Below are 19,595 nucleotides of genomic sequence, written 5' to 3'. Positions count from 1 at the left end.
TGTGAAGATTTCATGGACACTTGTCACTTCCCTAATCAATACCCTTGTGGTTTCCTATGCCTCTCTTTACTTTATTATTTATTTATTTATTTATTTATTTATTGAGATGGAGTCTCACTTTGTCACACTGACTGGAGTGCAATGGCGCGATCTTGCCTCTCAGCCTCCGAGTAGCTGGGACTACAGGTGCGCACCACCACGCCCGGCTAATTTTTTGTGTTTTCAGTAGAGACAGGGTTTCACCGTGTTAGCTAGGATGGTCTCGATCTCCTGACCTCATGATCTGCCCGCCTCGGCCTCCCAAAGTGCTGGGATTACAGGTGTGAGCCTGGCTGCCTGTCTTTACTTTAATCTCTTAATCCTGTCATGTTTGTAAGCTGAGGATGAATGTCACCTCAGGGCCCTGTGATGATTGGGTTAACTGCACAAATTGTTTAATCAATATGAAATCTGGGCACCTTGAAAAAAGAACAGGATAACAGCAAGGTTCAGGGAACCAGGGAGATAACCTTAAAGTCTGGCTGCCTGTGGGCCACGCGGAACAGAGTCATATTTCTCTTCTTTCAAAAGCAAATAGGAGAAATATTGTTGAATTCTTTTTCTCAGCAAGGAACATCCTGAGAAAGAGAATGCGTTCTTAAGGGGAGGCCTCTACAATGGCCACTTTGGGAACATCTGTCTTTTACAGTTGTAGATAAGAGATGAAATAAGCCCTGGTCTCCCCTAGCACTCCCAGGCTTATTAGGACGAGGAAATTCCCACCTAATAAATTTTGGTCAGACCGGTTGTCTGCTCTCAAAGGCTGTCTCCTGATAAGATGTTATCAATGACAATGCATGGCCAAAACTTCATTAGCAATTTTAATTTTGCCCAGTCCTGTGATCTCACCGTCTCCATTAGCCTTGTAGTATTTTATTACCTTGTGAAGCATGTGATCTCTGTTGACCCACATCCTATTCATACACTCCCTCCCCTTTTGAAAATCACCACTAATAAAAACTTGCTGGTTTTACGACTTGGGGGGCATCACAGAACCTGCTGATTTATGATGTCTCCCCTGGACATCCAGCTTTGAAATTTCTCTCTTTTGTACTCTTTCCCTTTATTTCTCAGACCAGTTGACACTTAGGGAAAATAGAAAAGGACCCACGTTGAATATCGGGGGTGGGATTCCCTGGATAGTTATAGCTATTGCTGTAGTGCCAATTCCTCAGCCCTTCACCATTGCCTGGCAACCACTACTTAGATGTATGTTTTGTGTCTATGGGTTTGTTACTGTAACTTTTAAATTCATTAATGTCACTTTAATTTGGTTTCATTTCACATACAGTATATATGGTCAGGCCTGGTGGCTCACACCTGTACTCCCAGCACTTTGGGAGGCCAAGGCTGGTGGATCACTTGAGGTCAGGAGTTTGAGACCAGCCTGGCCAACATGGTAAAACTCTGTCTCCATAAAAATACAAAAATTAGCTGAGCGTGTTGGTGCATGCCTGTAATCCCAGCTACTCGGGAGGCTGAGGCAAGAGAATCATTTGAACCCGAGAGGCAGAGGTTGGAGTGAACCGAGATTGAGCCACTGCACTCTAGCCTGGGAGATGGAAGCGAAATCCTATCTCAAAAACAAAAAAACAAAAACCCTCATATACACAAAACATCTTTGGAGGCCTCATTTTTAAAAACTGTAGTGGGATCCCAAGGCAAAACGTTTCAGAAACACTGATGTAAGATTTGTGTTGTTTTGAGACGGGGTCTCACTGTGATGCCCTGGCTGGAGTGCAGTGGCACCATCTCAGCTCAATGCAACCTACACCTCCCAGGTTCAAGCGATTCTGCTGCCTCAGCCTCCCGAGTAGCTGGGATTACAGGTGCGACACCACCCCCGGCTAATTTTTGTGTTTTTAGTAGAGATGGGGTTTCGCCATGTTGGCCAGACTGGTCTCGAGCTCCTCACCTCAGTGATCCTCCCGCCTCAGCCTCCCAAAGTGCTGGGATTACAGACAGGACTGAGCCACCAAGCCCGGCCTGGGTTTTGTTTTGTTGTTCAGTAGGGTGGAACATAATGTCTAAACCTGGGCCCTACCTACCTGGTGCTCAAAAGTGGAATGACGGTCCCTAGCCAACCTTTCACAAAGGACAGAGAGCTACTCAACGGACCGCTGTACCCTTAAGGACTGGGAACCGGAACCGCGGGTGAGTGGGACTGAATCACAGAACAAGCGTTTTCCACGCTTCGCCAATGTGCTGAGTGCCAAGTTATAAAGACAGGAACATCCAAGCTGCTCTCCTGGGCTGACATGGACGCGAAGGGACCTACAGTGGTCTTGGGCCCAGCAGGCAGAGAGTGCAACGTGACAGCCCACAGTCCAGCCCCTGGGGCCCAGATCTACAGAACCGACCAGACGTGACAGCCCTTTGGCTGGGGCTGCAGTCCCACGATCCACACAACGACCTTGGCTCCGCAGACGCGCCAACCACCCACGGAGGCAAGAAACCGCAGAAAATGAAGGGAAAGGGAGCCCAGTGCCGGGCGGCGCTCAGCAGCTCCCCCAGCGGCCACCGTCGTCAACATCTCCGCGTAGGGGTTTGAACCGCAGCGCGCTTCCAGAGGTCAACGGTTGCGCGGCCCATGCGCGCGCATGCGTCCTGACCAGGGGAAACCTTTTCTTGGGAACCCGGAGGCGAGCGCTGGAGGGCGGGATAGTGGCGAGCCACACGCAGGAGCTTCCGGCGGCGCGTAGTCGTGACTGGTGGAGCCTGGGAGGGGGGGCGGTGCAACGGGGAATTCGAATAGGAGAGGCGGGCCCAAGGAGGGAGGGGAATGTCCGCTGGGGTCTCGACGCAGCAGAGGCTACGCGAGATGGCGGCAGCGGCGGCTACCTCAGGTACTTGAGCCCGGCCTGGGCAAGGCGGGCACCGACGTCTGGAGCTTAGTGGGAGTCATGCGTCGGAGTGTGGTCCAGGTTCCGCAGGTTGTCGCGGAGAGGCGGCCACAGCGCAGGGGCGGGGAGAGGGGGACGGTGAGAGTGTGGGGTCGCGAGTTGGTCGGCCAGCCTGACTCCTGCCTTCTCCCTGTTTTCTGCTCTCTCCTTGGGTCAGTAGACTCGGGTCTCCGGCCCACGCTCTTGGCTTGAACCCCGCGCACTTTGTGAACTTTGGTTTCTTCGTCTGTGAAATGGGGGTCATGGCCTCGTCCCTGGAGATGACCTGAATAAGCAAGTGGCTGACGCTCTAGCCACGAGGACGAGAAGGGAGGCGTGTTTTGGGAAGGGTTCTGTGTGGGACATGGTGTTTGGGTGCAGAGACATCCCTGAGAGATGCAAGAGGGCGGATTGAGGATCAGACCCGGCTGCTGCTGGGTTTGAGTTGACAGCATAAGATGCTCTGCGATTACAATGAAACGAAATAAAGGACTGAAGTTTCCTTTCACTCTAGCATGGAAGTGAATGCTATTTTAGGGTTAGAAAGGCTGTTAGGACACCCAAAATCTTGTATGTTAGTATTTGTTTACATGTGCCTCTCTAACCAGGAGACTTAGTCCTTGTCAGTGATGATGGTGGGCGCCATAGTAATTTATTGGAGCCCTCGTTAGCCTCGTGGGGAAACAGACATTTAGGAGAATGCCTAACATGTAGAGCTCTTGCTATGTGCCAGGCACAGTTGTAGGCATTTTATGGTGGTGAACCATTTATTGTCCACACAATGCTATGAGGTTACTATTACTGTCTTCGTTTTATACAGGAAACTGAGGTTAGTTTGTTCAGATTTCACGCAACTAGTAAATATTGGGGCCTGAATTCGCTCTCAAGGAGTCAGAGTGTAGAGCCTCTGCTCTTTTTTTTTTTATTTTTTTTTAATTTTTTTAAATTTTTTATTATTTTTTTTTTATTATACTTTAAGTTCTAGGGTACATGTGCATAACGTGCAGGTTTGTTACATATGTATACTTGTGCCATGTTGGTGTGCTGCACCCATCAACTCGTCAGTACCCATCAATTCATCATTTATATCAGGTATAACTCCCCAATGCAATCCCTTCCCCCTCCCCCCGAGCCTCTGCTCTTAACCATTATGCCCAAGTACATGGTGTCCCTGCTGGCTGAGCAGAGTCTCCCCTTACCCTGATGTACTGTGTCCGGTGCATGGTAGATATGAAAATGCCTGAATGAATAATATCCCTTCCTCGAGGAACTTAAAATCTGTTTGAATAGAGTGTCACATACGCAGATGTAACACGAAACACAATGAGAGATGTGTATAAACTGAGTGTGTAGAATCTGAAGTAAACCCTTGAGTATTCTGGGAGGACTTCATTCAGGGAGTGATACTTGAGATGGGTTTCAAAGGTTGGATAGGAGTTTGCCAGGCTTTGACTAAGAAGACAAGAACAGCAAGTGTTTTTTTATTTATGATGTAAAAGATGCCGAAGATGCTCTCTTAGCTCAATTTCCTCATCAAGAAAAGGGGGAAGAGTGAGTGAAATTTAGGAATTGTAGAAGAAGGGAAAATTAATAATAATTGCTAGTCTGGTTCAAGCTCAAGGTTGCTTTTATCATGAAAGGGCTAGACTCTTGTGCTGTAAATAATTGTTTACATGTGGCCCTCCCTCTTCCCTCCTCCCCTGGACTGTGAGCTCTGGGGCAGGAATGGCAGTGAGCCACTTTCATGATGGAAATGAACGAGCCAGTGAGTAGAAGTTTATTCACTACATCTTAATTTTTTTCAGCAAATACTTCCTGAGGGCCTACTCTGCGCCAGGTGTTGGGGTTAGAAAGGTGAGCAGGATAAAACTTGTTCTCACAGTTGGCAGTCAGGTGGAGAAAGTGACAAACACGCAATAGTGGGGCGTGACAAATGCTTATGGAGGGGCTAACAAGAGCTGTGGGTGCACCTGATAAAGCCTTAGCGTCTACCAGGAAAGGGTTTTTGGTTGTTTTTTTTTTTTTGAGACGGAGTCTTGCTCTGTCGCCCAGGCTGGAGTGCAGTGGCCGGATCTCAGCTGACTGCAATTTCCGCCTCCTGGGTTTACACCATTCTCCTGCCTCAGCCTCCCGAGTAACTGGGACTACAGGCACCCGCCACATCGCCCGGCTAGTTTTTTTGTATTTTTTTAGTAGAGACGGGGTTTCACCGTGTTAGCCAGGATGGTCTCGATCTTCTGACCTCGTGATCCACCCGTCTCGGCCTCCCAAAGTGCTGGGATTACAGGCTTGAGCCACTGTGCCCGGCCGGTTTTATTTTTTAAGAGGAATTAAGATGTGTTTACCTCAGTCACTCCGGGGTGGGGTGGGGAGCAGTGCAGATATTCTAGGGAGAGAGATTAACATGGACAAAAACCCAAAGGTGCAAGAGAACTTAGAGTTTTGTAGGAAGTGAAAGAAATTCATCATGACTGGTAACTTACACTGCAAGGAAGGAAACAGAGGGAATGACTAGAGGGCAGGGAGACACCTTGCTACCACCAGCAAGGAAGGCTGTAAAGCCCATGGCCTTGGGTAGAGGTAGTGCAGTGGGAGCGGAGAGAAGTGGACTTGTTCAAGAGAGATTTAAAGGAATAGACTTGACAGATGTTAATAATGAACTGATGTGGGAGGTAAGAGACGTTGGAGTTAAAGACTCCCACTTTTGGAGTTAGTGCCATTCATTTACATCAGATCAAAGGAGGAGGCTGCAGAGAGATGGGGAAGGGAGGGTTCAGTTTAGGACAGGTGGAGTTTAAGAGGAGCTGTCAGCCGGGCTCACGCCTATAATCCCAGCATCCCAGCATTTTGGGAGACCAAGGCGGGAGGATCAAGAGATCGAGACCATCTTGGCCAACATGGTGAAACCCCGTCTCTAAAATTAATCAAAAATTAGCTGGGTGTGGTGGCATATGCACCTGTAGTCCCAGCTATTCGGGAGGCTGAGGCAGGAGATTGCAGTGAGCCAAGAGTCAAAAAAAAAAAAAAAAAGGAGCTGTCAGGGCAGCTGTTCAGAAAGTGGGTCTGCAGTAGAGAGCTCTTGTGCAGAACGTACAATAGGACTTATCGGCTGTAAGATGTTACTGAAGCCAAGAGGACAGGTGACCTGCCTACTGAGTGGTCTCAGCTGGGGACAACTTTGTCCCTCACAGGACATTTGGAGATGTCTGGAGAGATTTTTAGTTGTTACAACTTGAGGGTGAGGGTTGAGAATGCTACTGGCATCTAGTAAGCATGTGCTAACAGCCTAAATGCACAGGACAGCCCCACAACAGGAATTAGCCAGCTCAAAATGTGAGTAGTGCTGAAGTTGAGAAATGCTGGTCTAGAGAAAGGATAGACAGATCCTAGGAAAAGCACTGGAGACTGGTAGAACTGAGGAGTGAACAGAGAACTAGGTAAGACAACCAGGAAGGTGGGGGGCATGGAAATGAAGGGAAAAGTGTGTTTCCCAAAAGTGTTGCATACTTCTGGGAGGTCCAACAGGATTGAGGCTGAGTACGCCTACTGGATCTAGCATTAGGGAGGCCATGGGTGACCCTGCTGAATAATGAGGGCAGAAGCAAGTTGCAGGGATGGAGGAGTGGGTAGCAAGAGAAAGGGTGTAATAATAACAGCTAAGGATTGAGCAGTTGCTGCCAGGCACTGTGCTAAACATTGTATGTACATTATTACTTTGAATCCTCACATTCCTATGAGATGCAAAGGTGAAAGGGCTGAGGAGCCTGAGGAGGGTTCATATAAAGCACATTGGAGTTAGATCTTCATTTGAAGCTGTCACTCACTAGCTGTTGACCCTGGGCCAGTCAGCTAACCCCTCTATACTGAGGTTTCCTCATCTGGAAAATGGGAGATAGACATTAAAAAGCACTTACTGGGCCAGGCGCGGTGGCTCAAGCCTGTAATCCCAGCACTTTGGGAGGCCGAGACGGGCGGATCACGAGGTCAGGAGATCGAGACCATCCTGGTTAACACCGTGAAACCCCGTCTCTACTAAAAAATACAAAAAACTAGCCGGGTGAGGTGGCGGGCGCCTGTAGTCCCAGCTACTCGGGAGGCTGAGGCAGGAGAACGGCGTAAACCCGGGAGGCGGAGCTTGCAGTGAGCTGAGATACGGCCACTGCACTCCAGCCCGGGCGACAGAGCAAGACTCCGTCTCAAAAAAAAAAAAAGGCACTTACTGGCCTTTTACCAAATACCAAATAATGTTCAAAGCACTTTTACATGAATCACCTAAATTACTGTCCTAACAACCTAACAAGGAGGTATTTTTATTCCCATTTTGCAGGTAAAGAAATGGAGGCACTGGGATGGAAAATAATTTCCCTAGGTTACTTAGCTAGCTGTAAATGGCAGAGCTGGGATTTCAACCCAGGCCATTTTACCTTGAATAATGAACCTACCTACTATGTGCTAGTCACTGTGCTGCCTGTATTTTAATTATCTTTTTTTTTTTCTGAGACACAGTCTTGCTCTGTCACCCAGGCTGGAGTGCAATGGCACGATCTCTGCTCACTGCAACCTCCACCTCCCGCATTCAAGCAATTCTTGTGCCTCAGCCTCCCAAGTAGCTGTGATTACAGGTGCACACCACTATACCTGACTAATTTTTGTACTTTTAGTAGAGCCAGGGTTTCACCACCAGGCTGATCTCAAACTCCTGACCTCAGGTGATCCGCCCACCTTGGCCTCCCAAAGTGCTGGGATTACAGGCTTGAACCACCATGCCAGGCCAAATTCTCAAAGAACCCAAGGCCTACCCCCAACCTTATTTTACAGACAAGGAAACCAAGGTCCAAGGTCACAAACTAATAAATGTCAGAGCTGGAATTGAAGTCCAGTTCTGTCTGACCAGCGTCTACACTCTACCTCATCACTGACTTCCCCTTCCCCTTAGATTGATCACTGCGCTTCCTTAAGTGCCTCTACACCTGCCATCTTTCTGTTCTTTCTGCTCTCCTGTGAAAGTAGGCAGAGGAGGGTCCTGCACACATTTTTGACAAGTCAGTGCATCTTAATTTTCTGTCTGCACACATGCATCTGCAGGTTTTTACCTGCTTGCTCCTGACTTTCAGGATTACCATGAGGAACAAATGAGAACTACATGTCCAAGCGCTTTGCTACCATAACGTGAGAAATAGTGTTAGTAGCCCCATTTATCAGATGATGGAATGGAGGTTCAATTTTTGAAACAGGCCATCTGCTTATGGGCATGCCTGCCTTACTTAGATGTAAGATTCTTTCTTTTTTTTTTTGAGACAAAGTCTCGCTCTGTCACCCAGGCTGGAGGGCAGTGGCGCGATCTCGGCTCATTGCAAGCTCCACCTCCCGGATTCAGGCCATTCTCCTGCCTCAGCCTCCCGAGTAGCTGGGACTACATGTGCCTGCAACCACGCCTGGCTAATTTTTTGTATTTTTAGTAGAGATGGGGTTTCATCGTGTTAGCCAGGATGGTCTCGATCTCCTGACCTTGTGATCTGATCTGCCTGCCTTGGTCTCTCAAAGTGCTGGGATTACAGGCGTGAGCCACTGTGCCCGGCCTAGGCGTAAGATTCTTTCTAGGCGTCATCTATCTGCCTTTCGTCTTGCTGTTTCTGTGTTGACTACATATACCAGCCAGCCTTCTGCCTTCTGCGAGGCCTATGGCTCCTAGCAACCAGCTGCTACTACCAGCAAGGAAGGGAAAGAGCTGCCAGGAGCTTTCCCAGTTCGTACATAATAGGGAAGCAATACAGCATCCTATTAAAAGAGTTTTAGAGGGGAAGAGATCTAGGTTTGAATTCCACTATGAGCTACAGTATGTTATCCTCCAACGTAAAATAAAGTAATACTGTCCTTAGATGTTTTCAGCTCACTTAACCCCCACAAAAGTAGAGGCCTTTTCTTTTTTTAAGTTTTATCTTCATTGTCTTTTCCGATGATACAAAATAATTCAGTTGCCAATTCTTTAAAAAAAAAAAGAAAAAAGACTTGATTTAATCATCTGAAGCAAATTCAGGGATAAGTTTACATGAGAGAATTGCATGTCGGTGGTTTTTGCAGAACCCACATAATTCCCCATGTTAACGAGAAAGATCATCGTTAACAGTTTGCAGGGGAGTTGGGTCTGTGAGTGTACATAAATCTCAATACATATTAGAAACCCCAGTTAAGAAATAGAGGTACACAGGCTGGGTGGGGTAGCTCACACCTGTAATCCCAGCACTTTGGGAGGCTGAGGCGGGCGGATCACTTGAGGTCAGAAATTCGAGACCAGCCTGGCCAACATGGTGAAACCCTGTTTCTACCAAAGATACAAAAACTAGCCAGGAGTGGTGTTGGGCACTTGTAATCCCATCTACTCGAGAGGCTGAGGTAGGAGGATCACTTGAACCTGGGAGGTGGAGGTTGCAGTAAGCTGAGATCATGCTACTGCACTCCAGCCTGGGTGACAGAACAAGACTGTCTCAAAAAAAAAAAGCACAGAAAAGTCTGGCAATTCACTGTCTGGTTTAGGTTTCAGTCAGATGTCAACCCTTTTAATCCTTAGAACAACCCTGTGAGGTGCTGGTCTACTTCACCTTTGGCAATTCAAAACATGTCCTGGGGCAGGCATGGTGGCTCCTGCCTATAATTCCAGCACTTTGGGAGGCTGAGGTAGGAGGATCGCTGGAGCCCAGGAGTTGAAGACAAGCCTGGGTAACCTAGTGAGAGTCCATCCCTCTCTCCCTGTCTCTCTCTGTTTTTTGTTTTTTTTTTTAAGTGCCCAGCATCACCTGGGAGCTTGTGAGAAATGCAAAATCTTGGGCATCACCCCAGGGAGACTGAGACCAAATCCGCGTTTTCACAAGATCCTCCAGGTTATTTTATCTGAGAAGCCTGCTATACACCCCGCTGGACTTGCTTGTAGAGCAGGGAAGGCACTGAAGCCAAGCTTAGGGGCGTCCACAACATGACCAAGGCAGAATGAACTTATCCAACATGAGCTGTGGCCCCCAGCCTGCCCAGCAAAGTTGGTCCCTGCTTCTTCTGCCACCACCATACTTCATGCCTAAAAGTGATTTTCTCTCCTCCAGGAGCTGGTCGCTGTCGGCTAAGCAAGATTGGGGCTGGTCGTCGTCCACCTCCAGCTCGCGTAAGGGTGGCTGTGCGACTGCGGCCATTTGTGGATGGAACAGCTGGAGCAAGCGATCCCCCCTGTGTGCGGGGCATGGACAGCTGCTCTCTAGAGATTGCTAACTGGAGGAACCACCAGGAGACTCTCAAATACCAGTAAGGTTCAGGCCACTCCTCTTCCCTCATGCCATCACCTCCCTCTCCTAGGCCTGCCCATGTTGTCACTTCCCCAGAGAGTTTCTCCGACCTGCCTCCCCAGGATCCTTGCTCCCTCCTTAGCACCGCTTTGTTCCCTGAGCCTTCACTGTTCACTAGGAAATGTTCACAGGTGTCCCCCGTGATGGGCCCTCTCTGGGATACTGTAGGGAGAGATGAGAGGTTAAATCAGACATATGTTACTGTGCACAGAGAGGGAAGAGCAATGAAAGTGAGCAGGTGAACCCCAAGTAGAGGCTATGGGACACAGGGGGAGGGTTGGGGGAACACAGACCAGCCAGCCAGCCGGGGACAGAACTCACAAGGGCAGCTACTTTATAATCCTACTGGGGATTTCAAGTTCAAACTCCTTGGCCTGTTTTTCTAGGCAGGGGCTGGCAAACCATGGCCTGCAGGTCAAATATGATCGGGAGTAAGATTTTCAGTAAATAAAATTTTATCGTTTATTTACATATTGTCTATAGCTGCTTTCTGACTACAGTGGCAGAGTTGAGTAGTTGTAAAAGGAACACATGGCCCACAAAGCCTAAAATATGTACAGTCTGCCTTTTTACAGAAGTTTGCTAGCTCCCATACTAGACCGTTAACAATTTGGGCTTCAGTTTCTTTCCAGCCTCATTCCCTCAACATATACTAAACTCCCTGCTGTGGCCTAAGTTGCAGCTTCTCCACCAGAATGCAGTGAATATGTGATTGGTATGTGGAGTCTAGTCCAGTCGTAAGCAGCATCCTCTGTTTTCCCCATTACGGTTTAAAATACAATGTTCTACACGTGTGGCCAAGTGAAAAAGATTGGGAAGCCTTGCTTTTGTGCTATTCTTGATTCTTAGAGTTTCTTTCTTTGGTCAAAATCTTCCTTGAGCAGAATCAGTTACTCCTTCAAGAGTGTGTTCTTATCTTTGTTTCCTAAATCACAGCAGTATGGATATCTATCCTACCAGACTGCAAAACTCGAAGAGCAAGGATATCAGATCCATCTCTGTATTCCTAATATCAATAGAGAGATGAGGATGGAGTAGGTGTTAGGTGGATGCTTTTTAAGGTCTTTGTACAAGAAAGCGGATAGAGACATTCTCTTTTTTTTTTTTTTTTGAGACGGAGTCTTGCTCTGTCGCCCAGGCTGGAGTGCAGTGGCCGGATCTCAGCTCACTGCAAGCTCTGCCTCCCGGGTTTACGCCATTCTCCTGCCTCAGCCTCCGGAGTAGCTGGGACTACAGGCGCCCGCCACCTCGCCCGGCTAGTTTTTTGTATTTTTAGTAGAGACGGGGTTTCACCGTGTTAGCCAGGATGGTCTCGATCTCCTGACCTCGTGATCCGCCCGTCTCGGCCTCCCAAAGTGCTGGGATTACAGGCTTGAGCCACCGCGCCCGGCCGAGACATTCTCTTAAATCCAAGATCCAGATGAGAGTAGAATCCCTTACCCACCCCCACCCCACTCCACCCCTTACACACACACACACACACACACTAATTTCTTTCTTTCTTCCTGCAGGTTTGATGCCTTCTATGGGGAGAGGAGTACTCAGCAGGACATCTATGCAGGTTCAGTGCAGCCCATCCTAAGGCACTTGCTGGAAGGGCAGAATGCCAGCGTGCTTGCCTATGGACCCACAGGAGCTGGTGAGGGAGCCAGAAAAGAAACAGTTATGGGTCAGAAAGGGCTGGGGAAACAGAGAGGAAAATCTCACAGCTTTCTCCACTCTCTCCCCAGGGAAGACGCACACAATGCTGGGCAGTCCAGAGCAACCTGGGGTGATCCCACGGGCTCTCATGGACCTCCTGCAGCTCACAAGGGAGGAGGGCACCGAGGGCCGGCCATGGGCCCTTTCTGTCACTATGTCCTACCTAGAGATCTACCAGGAGAAGGTGAGGCCCCGCGCTGGTTGGGAGAGGAGCAACAAAGGGTTAAAGTAAGACCTGGTTCTAGAAAATGAAGCTCTGCTCTAGCAGGGAGGTAAGGTGAGACCTAGAGAGACAGAGGCTGGGGTAGCAGATGGTACAACTCCGAGAATAGAACAGAGAAAGGAAACTGATCCCCAGAAAGCAGCCGCCTCTGTATGGAGAATTGCGCTTCCCCTTCACTGCTTACACAGGTATTAGACCTACTGGACTCTACATCGGGAGACCTGGTGATCCGAGAAGACTGCCGGGGGAACATCCTGATTCCGGGTCTTACCCAGAAGCCCATCACTAGCTTTGCTGATTTTGAGCGGCACTTCCTGCCAGCCAGTCGAAATCGGACTGTAGGAGCCACCCGGCTCAACCAGCGCTCCTCCCGCAGTCATGCTGTGCTCCTGGTCAAGGTGAGGCCACAGACGGGCGAGGACCTGGGAAGCCCAGGAGCCTGAGCTAATAATAATAAGCATGAGACCTTTGTTCTTACCCCAGGTGGACCAGCGGGAACGTTTGGCCCCATTTCGCCAGCGAGAGGGAAAACTCTACCTGATTGACTTGGCTGGGTCAGAGGACAACCGGCGCACAGGCAACAAGGGACTTCGGCTAAAAGAGAGCGGTGCCATCAACGCCTCCCTGTTTGTCCTGGGCAAGGTGGTAGATGCGCTGAATCAGGGCCTCCCTCGTGTACCTTATCGGGACAGCAAGCTCACTCGCCTATTGCAGGTCAGACCCACCTGTCTCAGGGAAGAAGGGGCTGCAGAAAGAGGTTCTCAGGCCTGCTGTGGGGTGGGGAATAGCGGTTGAGGCATAGGAAGGCTGGGTTTCTGACCCACCCACTGCCTGGTCCCACCCTCAGGACTCTCTGGGTGGTTCAGCCCACAGCATCCTTATTGCCAACATTGCCCCTGAGAGACATTTCTACCTAGACACAGTCTCTGCACTCAACTTTGCTGCCAGGACCAAGGAGGTGATAAACCGGCCTTTTACCAATGAGAGCCTGCAGCCTCATGGTGAGAACTAGGGGAGGCAGGAGTGGAAATGCTGGGTCTGGAAATCAGGGAGTTTGTTGAAACCACCAAGCATCAGCACAGAGGCTGACCACCCGCGATCCCCCTCTCCACCCCATCCTCCAATCATCTAGTCTTGGGACCTGTTAAGCTGTCTCAGAAAGAATTGCTTGGTCCACCAGAGGCAAAGAGAGCTCGAGGCCCTGAGGAAGAGGAGATCGGGAGCCTTGGGCCCATGGCAGCTTCAGCCTCTGCCTCCCAGAAACTCAGGTGAGCAGTGGGCCTTGGGTGTATCCTCTTCCTGATGTGTGGCTTAGCAGCAGAGCTGCAATGCCTGTCAGATCCTTGAGCAGAGACAGCTGTGATCTTGTTCCTCTCCCATTAAATTCACCATAGGCCGGGTGTGGTGGCTCACTCCTGTAATCCCAGCACTTTGGGAGGCCGAGGTTGGGTGGATCACCTGAGGTCAGGAGTTCGAGACCAGCCTGGCCAACATGGTGAAACCCCATCTGTACTAAAAAATACAAAAAGTAGTCGGGTGTGGTGGCGTGTGCCTGTAATCCCAGCTACTCGGGAGGCTGAGGCAGGAGAATCCCTTGAATCCAGGAAGCTGAGGTTGCAGGGAGCTGAGATTGCGGCCACTGCACTCCAGCCTGGGCAACAGAGCAAGACTCCATCTCAAAGTAAATAAATAAATTCACCCCCAGCTGGGCATGGTGACTCACGCCTGTAATCCCAACACTTTGGGAGGCCAAGGCAAGCAGATCACCTGAGGTCAGGAGTTCAAGACCAGCCTGGCCAACATGGCGAAACCCTGTCTCTACTAAAAATACAAAAATTAGCCGGGCATGGTAGTGGGCGCCTGTAATCCCAGCTACTCGGGAGGCTGAGGCAGGAAGAATTGCATGAATCTGGGAGGTGGAGGCTGCAGTGAGCCGAGATCAAGCCACTAAATACTCCAGCCTAGGTGACAGAGCAAGACTCCGTCTCAATAAATAAATAAATACATAAATTCCCCCCCAAATTTTACTCCGTTGAATCACTAAAGTCTAAGATCAATCTCTCCTGTGCTGCTGCCTTGGGCACCTAAGGAGGCCTCCTCCTGGGGATCCTTTCCATTTTCCAACCTCTTTAGCCCTCAGCAAAACTTCTTGCTTTGGGACAGCTGTTTCAAGGATGAGCATTTTTGCTTCTGGTTCAAGGAGTGATCTGGATCAGATCTTTCAGATCCATGAGAGAAAAGCAAAGGAGACTTGGAAGAGCTGTGCCCCTGAGACCACCTGATCTGTGTGTCAGTGCCCAGCTTCTCCACGACTCTCTGGGGAGCCAGCTGCTGTCCTAACTGCTTCTACCCTCAATCCAGACAAAGCCTCTAAGTCCTTTGTGTCACCTCCTGACCCAGCTCCAGTCACCCCACCTCATGGCCCAGTATGTACTAATCCTCAGGTCATCTCTATTCAGAGGTCTTGCTTTCTGTGTCTGGCCACTTAGCCCTTGTGCTGTTCCCTCCAACCCCCAGAAGCCAGTTGCAGTTTTAACTTTGCCCTGTTTCTACCCCTAGCCCAAATAAAGCCTGTGAACTACTAAACAGAGGTGACCTGAGGAGGCCAAGGGTTAGTGCCCACTCTGTCCCAGGGGGCTACCGTAGTTAAGGAAGATGCCACACACAAGAAGATGCTTGTGCACTCATGACCCAATCTCTCAGTCTTGTCTTTCCCAAACCATCTGTCAGCACTCTCCACTGCTGTGTGCACCCAGAAATGTGCACAGGTAAGCTCTCTGTCAGATAGGCACTCTGAGTAAGCTCAGAGTGGGCACAACAAACCCAGCAGACCCAGAGCTTGGGGGGCTCACAGGAGAGGAAGTTAGATGGGAACATCAGTATGTGATACCAGGTAGAGAATTCAGAATCAGGAAGGAGTAGCTGCTGCTGCTGTGAGAGCCAGGAAGGAAGAGAGATGACTTCTAGTGTTTGCCCACATATGTTCTGATCCTCTTTTTCCAAGGCACTGGCGTGGAAAGCACAGGAGTGTCCCTGTCCTCCAGGAGCCAGTTCACAGCATAGGAAGGGAGATGCGAGCGTCATGGGAAAGGTGGCATCAAACTGACCTGAAAAGATCATTGATACAGATGTGAGGAGGTGTGGGGCAAGATTCCAGGCAAAATAAATTAATGTTAGACATTGCTGACTGGGTGACAGAGCAAGACCCTGTCTCAAAAAAAAAAGAAGACTGTTAAGCCTTACCATGCTCAGAGTCAGTCAGGACTGTGCTTGAACAGGCCTTCCCTGCTGCCCACAGGATATAGGCTTGGCAGCTGAGGTCTTCAGTGGATGTCAAAGCCCTTCTGGGCCAGGCGCGGTGGCTCAAACCTGTAATCCCAGCACTTTGGGAGGCCGAGACGGGCGGATCACAAGGTCAGGAGATCAAGACCATCCTGGCTAACATGGTGAAACCTCGTCTCTACTAAAAAAAGAAAAAACTAGCTGGGCGAGGTGGCGGGCGCCTGTAGTCCCAGCTACTCGGGAGGCTGAGGCAGGAGAATGGTGTAAATCTGGGAGGCGGAGCTTGCAGTGAGCTGAGATCCGGCCACTGCACTCCAGCCTGGGCGACAGAGCGAGACTCCGTCTCAAAAAAATAAAAAAAAGGCCCTTCTGAAGATGGCATCTTCTGTGATGTTTTCCCCAACTGCTCCTCCAAATGGTCAGGCACTGCCCTGGCAGTCACCTTATGGTCTCTTGATTTCCTCAGTAGACAGTGCTTCCAGGACAGGGCAGTGTCTTAGATCTCTCATACCTGGCACTCAAGTGTTCACTTGATTTCCTGGCATTCCTGAGCAGTCACTTCACCTGATGAAGACACTGCACCCAGAGAAATTGGATGCCTAGCAAGTTAACATTAGGTTCTGGAGCTACAGGATATGCCAAGTTAAGGTGTGGTGAGGGGAGTCCTGCTGCTGTAGAAGGTGATGAGGGAGGAGGTAGGTGGAGAGCAACTTATTTGTCTGCTCAGCCCCCTGCAGAAGCTAAGCAGCATGGACCCGGCCATGCTGGAGCGCCTCCTGAGCTTGGATCGTCTGCTGGCCTCCCAGGGGAGCCAGGGACCCCCTCTGTTGAGTACCCCAAAGCGAGAGCGGATGGTGCTCATGAAGACTGTGGAAGAGAAAGACCTGGAGATTGAGGTAGGTGTTTTAGGGATGTGGGAGCTGGGATTCCTCTTGGCCTTGAGAAGCAATACTCGGATCTTCAAACAGGGAAGGATACTCAGGCTGGACTAGAGTCCAGTTTTCTCCCAATACCGGAAGTTCTCCAGTTTCTCCTTGAATGTCCTTAACATGGCTGAACTTTGACAGACAATTGAGATCAGATGTGAGGGGGTCAGAAGAAAAAGTTCAAAGTAAAAGCAACAAATGTTAAACATTACATTTCCTAAAGCCCAGCTCAATTAATGGAGGACTCTGCTTTAAAAGCCTTTCCCTTCAATATTTGCAGAAGCTTGTTCCACCTCTGGGTAGCCCCTTGATCACAGAAAGCTCTTAATTATGTTAGGCTCCACCTGTCTCCTGGTAACCTCCCATTGGTCCTAGCCCTGCCCTCTGGGGCCTCAGAGCCTTGCATACTCACCCTGATAACCCACTGCCCTTCAGGCTGCCCTGGAGTTGGGTCTGGGTCACATCTCCCTGATCCTTTCCAACAGAGGCTTAAGATGAAACAAAAAGAACTGGAGGCCAAGGTGTTGGCCCAGAAGGCTGAAGACTCAAAGGAAAAGGAGAACCATTGTCCCACGATACTCCGGCCCCTTTTGCATCGCACAGTCACAGTGGCAAAGCCCCTGAAAAAGGCTGTGGTGATGCCCCTACAGCTAAGTAAGTTTGACTCCAGGGGATAGGGGGACCAAGGCAGCTGAGATCCCATAAGGCAGGAAGTGTTAGGAGCAGCTGTCTCTATGTCATTTATGTTCTCCCACCACATACCAGTCCCTGGGAGGGGTGAGGAGGCTCTAAAGCTGCGCTGGGGATGCTCTGCCCTCGGGTGTTTAGTACAGTGGGATGGACAAACAAGTAGAGGATTGAAGACAATGGAAGACTGAAATCACTTTAAATGCCGGTATAAAAAAGGTCATGTGGAAACAACAGGTTAACTCAGGGTGGAGGGAAGCTGGGGAATCAGAAATGGAAGAACCGAAGAGCTACCAGGGAGGGTGAAAAGTACCCTTTGCCTTGACTCCAATCAATTCTCAATTCCTACTTTCAGTTCAGGAGCAGGCAGCATCCCCAAATGCCGAGATCCATATCCTGAAGAATAAAGGCCGGAAGAGAAAGGTGAAAGTAGCTTGGGTCTTAGGCTACACCTGGAGCCCAGAAGTAAGGGGGAGTAGGCTGTAGAGGGAGGAGCGTTGGCCTTGGGGTTAAACGAACTGGGTGATGGCCGCCAGCTATTAACAGGCCTCAGCCGGGCGCGGTGGCTCAAGCCTGTAATCCCAGCACTTTGGGAGGCCGAGACGGGCGGATCACGAGGTCAGGAGATCGAGACCATCCTGGCTAACATGGCGAAACCCCGTCTCTACTAAAAAATACAAAAAAAAAAAACACTAGCCGGGTGAGGTGGCAGGCGCCTGTAGTCCCAGCTACCCGGGAGACTGAGGCAGGAGAATGGCATAAACCCGGGAGGTGGCGCTTGCAGTGAGCTGAGATCCGGCCACTGCACTCCAGCCTGGGCAACACAGTGAGACTCCATCTCAAAAAAAAAAAAAAAAAAACTAGGCTTCAAGTTGCTTACCCCTGGAATGTGGTGATGAATGGTTCCTTGCAGGGCATTTAGGGTGGAAGGCAGTGATCCGGATGTACCTCACAGAGCGGATGTTCCACTGTGTAGCCTGGCTTCTGCCCTCTACAAGCTTAAGAGGGAAAACTTAGGGAATTCCTAAGCACTCAGGAATGAAACCACACGCGCACATACCCAGAATTGAACACCACTAGAAGAACTACCCAAACACTGAGATGGTTGGGGGGGGGGGTATCATTTATTTATATTATTTTCTCCCATGTACTTCTGAAAGAGAGCTGATTCTTTCCCTTTTAGAGATGAGGGACCAGATTTAAGAGCTTATTTTGTGCTTTACATTCATTAACTCACTTGATCTCCACAGCGACTCCATGAGAAAGGTGCTAATATTACCACTGAGTACTAAATAGTACCTCTCTTTCACTAGTTGCATAATGAGAATTAAGCCAGAGAGATTTTGGACACAACTTGAGGAGGAGAGGAAGAGGCTGGAGCGCAGGAGGTCGCTGGTGCTGGGCTCCTAGTTTTGGCAGAGGAGCCCAAAGCACTTGGCTGCCCTGTGTGTCACTCACCTCCCTTTGTCTCCTAGCTGGAGTCCCTGGATGCCCCAGAGCCTGAGGAGAAGGCTGAGGACTGCTGGGAGCTACAGATCAGCCCGGAGCTACTGGCTCATGGGCGCCAAAAAATACTGGATTTGCTGAACGAAGGCTCAGCCCGGGATCTCCGCAGTCTTCAGCGTATTGGCCCGAAGAAGGCTCAGCTAATCGTGGGATGGCGGGAGCTCCACGGCCCCTTCAGCCAGGTAACAGCCCACTGGACTGGGGCAGGGCAGGGAGCTGGGGAGACCAGGCACCCCTGAGACCCCATCCCCCATCCATCCTGTCCTGCCAGGTGGAGGACCTGGAACGCGTGGAGGGCATAACGGGGAAACAGATGGAGTCCTTCCTGAAGGTGAGGTCACGGCCCTGCCCCTCCTCTGCGTGTCCTGCGCCCCGCGTTCCTCTCTAACGTCGCTGCCCCCCCTCCCTCCTGTGTTGCAGGCAAACATCCTGGGTCTCGCCGCCGGCCAGCGCTGTGGCCCCTCCTGACCATCGTCTCTTCACTCCGCCTTTTTAAATCCTTGTATAACCCCGTGTTGTGTAAATAGAGTTTTTGCTCTGGTGCTTCCGCCTGATTTTTGGGGCTGTGGGGGCGGGACCGGGGTGTGACCGCCTTGGGGTGGGCCACGAGCGAGGCCGGAGACTCCACCGGGCGCCATCTTCGGGGAGCGAGACAGCTCTAGATTGTAAATAAACAGCTGGAGTGGGGCGGGGAGGACGGTGGCCGGCAGGACGCAAAAAGCGGAAGCCGAAGCATGAGGCCTGCGACCGTTAGGCGGGCGCGCGCTCAAGGATTAGCCCCGCCCCGTCCGTGCCCCCGGCGCGCGCTCCCCCATTCTCCCGCTCGGCAACGACGGCGGCCTTGTGCGCGTGCGCGCGAAATAACGGCCGCTGGCGGAGGGAGGGGGGTGGAATCCTTGGAGGGGGGAAGAGGAGAGAAGCCGCCCCATCTCCCGGGCGCCCACCACCTGCGCCATCGTCAGCCAATCAGCAGCCGTCTCAGGGGTCTCGCGCTTGGGGCGACTCGGGCTGCTGGGTG

The 19,595-nt window shown here is 50.5% G+C and overlaps 1 protein-coding gene across 4 annotated transcripts; it reads left to right on the top strand.

Moving 5' to 3' along the window:
* The first annotated feature begins 1,745 nt into the window (after positions 1 to 1,745).
* KIF22 (kinesin family member 22) lies at positions 1,746 to 19,120 on the top strand. Of its 4 annotated transcripts, XM_011933555.1 has the most exons (15): positions 2,775 to 2,885; positions 4,727 to 4,775; positions 10,016 to 10,211; positions 11,764 to 11,891; positions 11,983 to 12,137; positions 12,365 to 12,574; positions 12,660 to 12,890; positions 13,024 to 13,177; positions 13,309 to 13,444; positions 16,186 to 16,354; positions 16,870 to 17,038; positions 17,427 to 17,494; positions 18,547 to 18,759; positions 18,849 to 18,908; positions 18,998 to 19,120. In XM_011933555.1, the coding sequence occupies exons 3-15, from the start codon at positions 10,150 to 10,152 to the stop codon at positions 19,043 to 19,045; spliced, it is 1,803 nt and encodes a 600-aa protein (XP_011788945.1). In that variant the 5' UTR covers positions 2,775 to 2,885; positions 4,727 to 4,775; positions 10,016 to 10,149; the 3' UTR covers positions 19,046 to 19,120. The 4 variants fall into 4 exon arrangements, with proteins under 4 accessions (XP_011788944.1, XP_011788943.1, XP_011788945.1 ...); XM_011933554.1 differs by lacking the exon at positions 4,727 to 4,775 and having other exon boundaries at positions 1,746 to 2,885; XM_011933553.1 differs by lacking the exon at positions 4,727 to 4,775 and having other exon boundaries at positions 1,746 to 2,885; positions 17,427 to 17,536.
* The last annotated feature ends 475 nt before the right edge of the window (positions 19,121 to 19,595 follow it).

The sequence above is a fragment of the Colobus angolensis genome, unplaced genomic scaffold (assembly GCF_000951035.1).
Source record: "Colobus angolensis palliatus isolate OR3802 unplaced genomic scaffold, Cang.pa_1.0 Scaffold128, whole genome shotgun sequence".
Lineage (NCBI taxonomy): Eukaryota > Metazoa > Chordata > Mammalia > Primates > Cercopithecidae > Colobus > Colobus angolensis.
Note: the sequence above shows the minus strand (reverse complement) of the source record. Positions and strands in the feature narration are given on the sequence as shown.